At 43.6% G+C, this 8,527-nt stretch overlaps 1 protein-coding gene across 3 annotated transcripts in view; it reads left to right on the top strand.

Annotated features, from left to right (window-relative positions):
• Positions 1-2,882: 2,882 nt before the first annotated feature.
• UVRAG (UV radiation resistance associated) overlaps positions 2,883-8,527 on the top strand; it is a 361,575-nt gene continuing 355,930 nt past the window's right edge. For all 3 annotated transcript variants that reach the window (XM_066249903.1, XM_066249894.1, XM_066249913.1), the window contains exon 1: positions 2,883-3,191. In XM_066249903.1, coding sequence (XP_066106000.1) covers positions 3,169-3,191 — 23 coding nt within the window. In that variant the 5' untranslated portion in view covers positions 2,883-3,168. The remainder of the gene's footprint in view (positions 3,192-8,527) is intronic.

The following is an 8,527-nucleotide window of genomic DNA, read 5'->3' as shown; positions in this document are numbered from 1 at the left end:
GTTTAAATGTCCCTTCTTCTGCAAAAATCTGTTTTTTTCTGGCTCCCATAGCCCCTGGACTGTCCTTAGACCTTGTACCCAACAACTGGATTATCACTCTTTGTTTACTACTAAACTCCTCTACAAGTAGGGGAGACTAGTCTAAGTCTGATTTCTCAACATCTAGCAAAGAGTTTGACACACAGAAGTCCTCAATGAACATCTGTTGACTGAATGAAGTAATAAAGTTAGCTAATGTTCAGAAATGACTCCCAAAAGAAGTGATTCTCTGTTCTGTCTCTACAGACCCATTTTCTTAACTTGTGTAATATGTTGAATGATGTCCCTCTGCCCGCCCCCAGTCTGCCCAAATGAGTCCATACTCACTTCCAGAACCTGTGAACATCACCTTATTTGGAAAAGGGGTCTTTGCAATTAAGGATCTCCAAATGAGATTGGGATTATCTGGGTGGACCCTAAATTCAAAGACAACTGTTCTTATAAGAAAAAGAAGACACAAGAAGGAGAGGAGGCATGTGAAGATGAAGGTAGAGATTGGAGTTATGTAACCATAAGTCAAGGAATACCTGGAGCCACCAGAAGAAGAAAGAGTCAAGGAAGAACTCTCCCTTAGAGCCTTCTGAGAGAGCGCAGCCCTGCTGACATCTTTATTGTGGATTTCTGGCCTCTAGAACTGTGAAAAAATACATTTCTTCTGTTTTAGGCTATCCAGTTTGTGATGATTTGATATAGCATCCTCAGGAAACTAATATTGCTTGGAAACAGAAAAGTGATTTCTGTGAAACTCTACCAGATGTTGGCACTGCATGAGTTGAACCAGATGAGATTTGGGATTTCCCAGCTATTCCCTTCCTGATAAACACTTGACCATACACCCTAGGCTCTAGCCACCAGGAAGCACTCAACGTTTCAGAATAGGAGACAGTGTGCCATTCACCTTAGCCAGCCCTGGGGTCAGATCCAAAGTGTCTTTAGGTTTCTTAACACCCTGGAAAGATAGTGTGCTTACCTTTTAATAAAATATTTTTAGTGCAATTATATGCGAGGTCTTGAACTGGACATTTTATATATGTTGAGTTACTTAATCTCTACAGCCATCCTATTACTATATTTAGATGGGAAAACTAAAGCTGAGAGAGGACACCTGGTTTGCCTAGGAGTATATATTTAGAAGGTGGCAGAGCAAAGATTCCAGAAGTGCTTGATTTCTGCTGTTTTTGACTCTAAAATATTGTGTTCTTTGAGCTACATCAGTCCAGGTGGTGGAGAAATTCGCAGTGGGGGGAGTGTGTGGGTGGCGGGGTTGTAAAGGTAGATCAATATCCTGTAGAATAACTCAATGCTATTATAGACACAGTTGCTGTAGACACTATCATTGTAATCAAGGAAGTTTTATGGAAGAGGTGGCATTTGAGATGGCTTTCACTTCAGAAACAAAAACATCTAGATTGTCAGACACTGGGAATCCAGAGATGAATGAAAAGGTCCCTTTTCTTGAGGAATTTAGTATATATATGTATGAGTCTACATGTGTGTATTGCACACATTAAAAGGCAATGCAGCCCTGGCTGGTTGGCTCAGCGGTAGAGCGTCAGCCTAGCGTGCGGAGGACCCGGGCTCGATTCCCGGCCAGGGCACACAGGAGAAGCGCCAATCTGCTTCTCCACCCCTCCGCCGCACCTTCCTCTCTGTCTCTCTCTTCCCCTCCCGCAGCCAAGGCTCCATTTGGAGCAAAGATGGCCCGGGCGCTGGGGATGGCTCTGTGGCCTCTGCCTCAGGCGCTAGAGTGGCTCTGGTCGCAACATGGCGACGCCCAGGATGGGCAGAGCATCGCTCCCTGGTGGGCAGAGCATCGCCCCTGGTGGGCGTGCCGGGTGGATCCCGGTCGGGCACATGCGGGAGTCTGTCTGACTGTCTCTCCCTGTTTCCAGCTTCAGAAAAATGAAAAAAAAAAAAAAAAAAAAAAAGGCAATGGCAATGCATAGAATAATTAGAAATATGGTGGAGGCAAGATTCCATACCAGGGTCACAGAATAAATCAGATAAGCTTTTTGGGAGAAGGGATCCCTGCTCCAGATGAGATTTGATAGATAAACATTAGTAGAAAAGTAGCAAAGGCATTCTAGGGACAGTAATAACCCCCTCGTAGAGATGAAAGGCTCCTGGGTGCCGGGCACACCGTGCGGTTCAGCACGGTGAGAGGAGTGAGAGGAGAGGCATGGACCTGTAGGTTAGTTAGAGTTGGTCATGGGGAGAGCTGGTGGGACTGCCAGACAGGTTTCTGGTCTTAGTGCACCCTGCTTGGTATCTTTCTGCCAAACAACAAAGTATTCCTTTTCAAATTCCAGCACGTTGACCGCAGCACTATAGGAAAAGAGTGTTTAGGGAGCCTACAACTAACAGCAGAGCAGTTTTCGCGACCCAGCTGGCGCCGAGGATCCCCGCCCTCTTCTAGAGGCCGGTAACTACGGCAACTAGGTTAGGGCGGAAGTGGCTCAGAAGACTGACTCTCTCTAATCAGATGACTCGCTTGCCGCCTGCACGTGACACCGGAGCCCAAGCTCACCCTCTACCTAATCAAGACTCCGCCCCCTTTCCCTTTACTGACAAGTGACAGCGACGTAGAGCAATGGCTTTTGCGGCTCCATCAGGAGACCCCGCCCTGTGGTAGCGAAAAGCCAATTAGACTTAGAAAAAACAGAAGCAACGCCCTAGGTTTCACCCCGGTTTGACAGAGGCAATTTAGGCCATCCTCGAGTCCCTCCGCCCCCATTCCATTCTAGGCGATGGACAGACATTTCACCAATAGCGCGTCTTCTGTCTGTTGTTGAGTCCCGCCCCTGTAGGAGCTGAACCAATGAGCAAGCCAGGTCTCGGCGGGGTGGTGGAGGTTGCACTGCGGTAATATGGCTCTTCCTTAGCCAGCGGCGGCGGCGGCCGGAGGTGGGGTAGAGCAATCTTGCCCCGCCGGTGGCTGGTGTTTCGACTGCAGAGGCTCTGCGGGTCGCGGTTCAGCAGTGGTGGCGGATGCCAGAGGAGCGCCGGCCCCGCCGCTTGGCGGCTCCTGGGTCAAGATGAGCGTCTCAGCGTCGATCGGGGGCCCGGTTCCCCCGCCGCCTCCGGGCCCGGCCACCGCGCTGCCTCCCGGTTCTGCTGCGCGGGCCCTGCATGTGGAGCTGCGGTCTCAGCAGGTAACCCTGCGGGCTCGCGGCAGTCGGAAGGGGCCGGAGGTGGCCCGTGAGGGGATCCCGTGGGCGGCGGGCTGTCCCTCTGCCAGCGGGAGACTCCGCGAAGTGACCCGGAGAACTCAGAGGACTGACGGGGGGATCTGCAGGTTTTGTAAGGGGAGGGATCCAGTGATGGCCCAACCTCTGGAAGATTCCGGAGTCAGAGGAGAAATCCCGTTACTGGAGTTGGGCTGTGAAGAGATGAGAAGAGACCTAGTGAAACTCCCTGGGGACCTGGCCGGAGTCCGCCTTTTCCCCTAGTGGGCAGCTGGGGATTCCCTTGCGGAGACCCTCCCCCTAATCCCTCCTAGGAAGAAACCCGGGGAAGCCCTGGTGTCCCCTGAGAGACAGGGACTGCTCTTTTCCTTTCTTAGCCCACTTACGAAGATTCCAGTTGCTGCTCTTTTCTACGGGAGAATCGAGGAGTCTTTAAGATTTCTAGCATTTACTTTTGATCTTTTCTAATCGGCTTCCCTCAGCTTCTTAAGATAAATTCTTTGAGACTTTGGGGTTTCCTTTCTTACCTCAGACCCCCAAGGAACGCGTTTTAGCAACTTAAGGGTCTCTTCTTACCTCATTTTTTCAAACGAGTATCTGTGGAAGGAGGATTAAATGCATATGTACAATATATCCGTGTCTCATCCTTTTGCAAGAGCCTGATAGCTTCTTGGATCCACCTATTAGAGGGATAATAATAGAGAGAGCACTGAGTTTGGGGATCTGACAAAATCCTTTGTATCACCGACATATCTGTAGAGTATTTCTTACCTCTGTATTTCCCTTGCCCTACTTCTGTCCCCCAAGAGGAGACTTTAAAGGAACGGTAGCATTAAATAGACTCCAAGAAAGAACCTTTCATCTTCTTTATTAGTCCTTCCAAAAAGGGGACCTCAGAAAAACTGTCAATTATTGAGAGTTTACCTTGTTGGATTTGTGCTCTGTGCTAAACGGATGGTAGTTCATTTAATTCTCACAACTCTAATAAGAGATAGCTGTTTTTGTTAGTCCCATTTTGTAGTTCAGGAAATTGAGGCTTAAAGTTGCAAAATCACTCCCTGAAAGACTTACAGTTAATAAGTGGTGGGGCTGGGTTTCAGAATCCAGCATCTGACTCTAGCCCATGCACGTGGTTGTGTGCTGGAGACTTGAGATTTGAGCAGTTACCTTCGCACAGGGCATAAACTTTCTCCAACTTTCGATTTCTATTGTACCTGGGAAAGATTCATAAAGGGGTTGGGGCAGGGGTGAACGGAAAAAGGGATGGATCTGAATACAGGAAAGTGTGTGTATGTGTGTGTGTGTGTGTGTGTGTGTGTGTGAGAGAGAGAGAGAGAGAGAGAGAGAGAGAGAGAGAGAGAGAGAGAAGAGGATTTAAAAGACTGGGAAGCGAATTTGTGGAGAATATTAGCTTAAGGTGAGTGAGATTTGGATCGTATTTATGAGGTGCTGGCAAAGGGTAAAAGGCTTGAGGGAGAGGGAAGACTATCCTTGGGAAGAAGCTTTAATGTGTGTGTGTGTGTGTGTGTGTGTGTGTGTGTGTGTGTGTGTGTAAATGGATTGTGAGAGTGGATACTGGGAGAGGCAGTAGTAGGCACTATTACAAGCAGTCTGGAGAGAAATCCTAAGGAGTTAAGTGCCTAGAGGGGTTTAGTTTGGGTGAACTTTGGAAAAATGTGGAATTAGGAAAGAGAAAGCATTATGTATGTTTCACAGAGCTGTTCTCTGATAACATTTCACAGTTTAACATTGGAGGAAATAATCCAAACACAGCTCATGGAATAAATTCAACTGCATTTGTGTTTGTCAAATTTTTGCATTTGTGAGGAGGAATGTAGAGTGACTTAAGTGTACAGTGAATGCTGTATGAATATTGAATATTTTATTTACAGCTTTCTGGGGGTGTCATCCTTCTTGAATTCTTGGAAGGCAGCCTATAGTATAACAAAACACTTTCACTTTTGCAGTAAATATTAATTTAGCTTTCTGAGTCCAGATGCCCAAATTTTTTGGGTGTAAATATGTAACATTAAAAAAATAAACATTTTTGTTAAAGTGTTATCTGTCTATAGTAAGTTGCACTGATTATTAGTACACAGCTTGATGAACTGTCACAAAGTAAATACAGTTGTTTACTACCTGGATTAAGCAATACAAAATTATTAGCATCCCAGAAGTTTCCCTTACATTCTCTCCCATTGGTCCTTCTCCTTTTTCTCTGAAGGAATCAAATCACTATTCTGATTTCTAACATTTAGAGATAAGTTTTTGCTTGTTCTTGAACTATCTATAAATGGAAACATGCAAAATGTATGATTATGACTGGTTTCTTTTGCTCAGTATTGTTTGTGAGAGTCATAGGATATGTGTATGTATAAAATTTTTCTGTTAGCATTAATTCATTTTCTTATTGCCTATGGCTTTTGCAAAATTTCAAAGGTTTAGATAAATTGGAAATCGAATTAATTTTCTTTTAAATAACACTTTTTGAAAATTGTGTCACTTCAGTAGATCCCATGCTATTTAGGGTGTCAATATTTCTAAACAAATAAGCAAACCCTATTGATTTAGGATTTTTTACTAAAGTTAATTACCTTAAAGCATAGATTCATTGGTTCCGCAGCCTACTTCTAAGGCAAGATTTTTCACCTTTAGCACTGTTGGCATTGTGGGTAGGTAGACAGATGGGGCTATAAGATTTTTAGTTCCATCCATGGCCTCTATTCCGCAATACATCAACAGCACCTACCCAGTTCTAGTAATCAAAAATGTATTTAGGCCCTGGCCGGTTGGCTCAGCGGTAGAGCGTCGGCCTGGCGTGCGGGGGACCCGGGTTTGATTCCCGGCCAGGGCACATAGGAGAAGCGCCCATTTGCTTCTCCACCTCCACCCCCCTCCTTCCTCTCTGTCTCTCTCTTCCCCTCCCGCAGCCAAGGCTCCATTGGAGCAAAGATGGCCCTGGCGCTGGGGATGGCTCCTTGGCCTCTGCCCCAGGCGCTAGAGTGGCTCTGGTCGGGGCAGAGCGACGCCCCCTGGTGGGCAGAGCGTCGCCCCTGGTGGGCGTGCCGGGTGAATCCTGGTCCGGCGCATGCGGGAGTCTGTCTGACTGTCTCTCCCCGTTTCCAGCTTCAGAAAAAAAAAATGTATTTAGATGTTGCCGAATGTTCCTTAAAGGACAAGATATCTCCACGTTGAAATCCACTGTTGTTAAGTTTATTTTCATTTTATGATAGAGACTATCCCTGCTATTACTACTCATTTATCCCAGTCTTCATTAAATCTCATTGATTTTAATGGCAGTAATGTTTAAAATATTAATTTATAATTGATTAGTTCCAGAAATATTGGACCACTCCCATCTGCATCAGGAAAAAAGACTGACTTTTGTTTTTGCCTAAGGAAAGTCCACAAAACTATGTATAAGACCTAACTTATTTCTGTCTTAGTTGAACCTGCTTGTCTTAAGAGAACAAACTTTAGTTAAGACTGTATAGCTCCTGAACCTTTACATGTATGAGTACTAACTATAGTCCATGATAGCTACTTGACTTGTCAAATGGAACTACTACTTAGTCTTTGCCTCCTTTTGCTTCTGTATGATCTTATGTTAACTGTAATTTCAGTATGAACTAGTCATCATACATTTTGAAGACTGTTTTTGCTCTGTAATTTCTGTTTGAGGTTTGTAATTACCTAGTGAATATGAGTTCATCTGAAGAATAAGTTCCTTCATACCCTTAGATGTAGGAGTCTTGAAATAAAAAATGTGTTTTGTGATAGAAACATTTAATATTTCCTTAAAAGTTTAATTTAGAGCCTTTCTTTCCTTCCCAAAGACTTCCTCACTTAAGTATGACTTGACAGTGTATCTCAGATACTCAGAGTGGCTGGGGGGGGGTGCTTTAGTGATTGTTCTGTGACCCTTTTTAGGGGCCACATATTTCTTTAAGGTTTGGTAAAAGCTATAGACTCTCCTCAGAAAATGCACTCACATATGTACATAAACACAATTTTGCATTCAGGTTTGGGTCTCTTGAAGTTTAAGTAGAAGAGCTCAGGTTAAATAGTACTAACCCAGTTTAGTCCCTTTCTTTTAAAATATTAAAAATTTGCTATTTAATATTATTTTTCTTAGTTGTTCATGTCATTATATATACATCTACCACATTTTGCATAATAATATTTATGTTAAACTAACCATCATTGGTATAATTTTGGACTGTTTCCAGTTTTTCTCTATAAAATTGTAATAAGTATTCATATATAATTTCTGCAGGGTAAATTTTGAGCACTGAAATAACTCAGTCAAAGGAGGTATATATATATTATTACAGTATTATTATTTTTATTTAAGCAGGGGCAGGGGAAGGGAGAGAAATGAGAGGCATCAATTCATAGTGGCGTCACTTTAGTTGTTTATTGCTTGTTTCTCATTCCTACCTTGACTAGGGGCTCATTCTGAGCCAGTGACCCCTTGCTTAAGCCAGTGACCTTGGGCTTCAAGCCAGCAACATTTGGGCTCTAGCCACTGACCAAGGGATCATGTCTATGATCCCATTGCTCAAGCTGACGAGCTTGTGCCCAAGCTGGCGACCTTGGTGTTTCAAACCTGGGACCTCAGCGTCCCAGGTCGTTGCTCTATTCGCTGTACTGCCACTGATCAGGCTATATTATTAATATATATTTTATATATAATTTTTTTTAACTTTAGGAAATATTAGCCAAGTGTTTCTCAAAGAGGCCATGCCTATTATACTGCTACCAAATTATGACAGGACCTGCATCTCTGCTTTCTGTTAACTTGGGGCTTCATAAGTTTTCTTGGTGTTTTCCAATATGATTTTATATATATTTTACATACATATACAGTGGTGGGATTCAGCCGGTTCACACTAGTTTGGCAGAACCAATACCTAATTTTTTGTTGAGTTTGGCGAACTGGTGTTAAAATGGCACTTGTAATCAGGGTTCTCTCTAAGGTGGGGTTTTTCAAAGATGAACATAATACATCCAGAGAAGAGAAGTCACCTGTTTCTAATATATCAAATACATTGACTGTTAGTCTAATCAGCCTATCTATAAAGGAATGGGATCCTACTCCTACAGTGAAAATATGGTTAAGGATAAATCACACAGTCGATGATGCTCACATAAAAGCAAAGAAAATTGCAAGTGAGGATGCCAATAAAGAAGCAATATGGAAATATCTTGAATCACAGTTTTATTGTTTTTTGTCAGGTATTATTTAATATTTTTTCCTTAATATTTTAAAACTCTTTCTTAAACATATGGTAATCTAGTTT

The sequence above is a fragment of the Saccopteryx bilineata genome, chromosome 1 (assembly GCF_036850765.1).
Source record: "Saccopteryx bilineata isolate mSacBil1 chromosome 1, mSacBil1_pri_phased_curated, whole genome shotgun sequence".
NCBI lineage: Eukaryota > Metazoa > Chordata > Mammalia > Chiroptera > Emballonuridae > Saccopteryx > Saccopteryx bilineata.
Note: the sequence above shows the minus strand (reverse complement) of the source record. Positions and strands in the feature narration are given on the sequence as shown.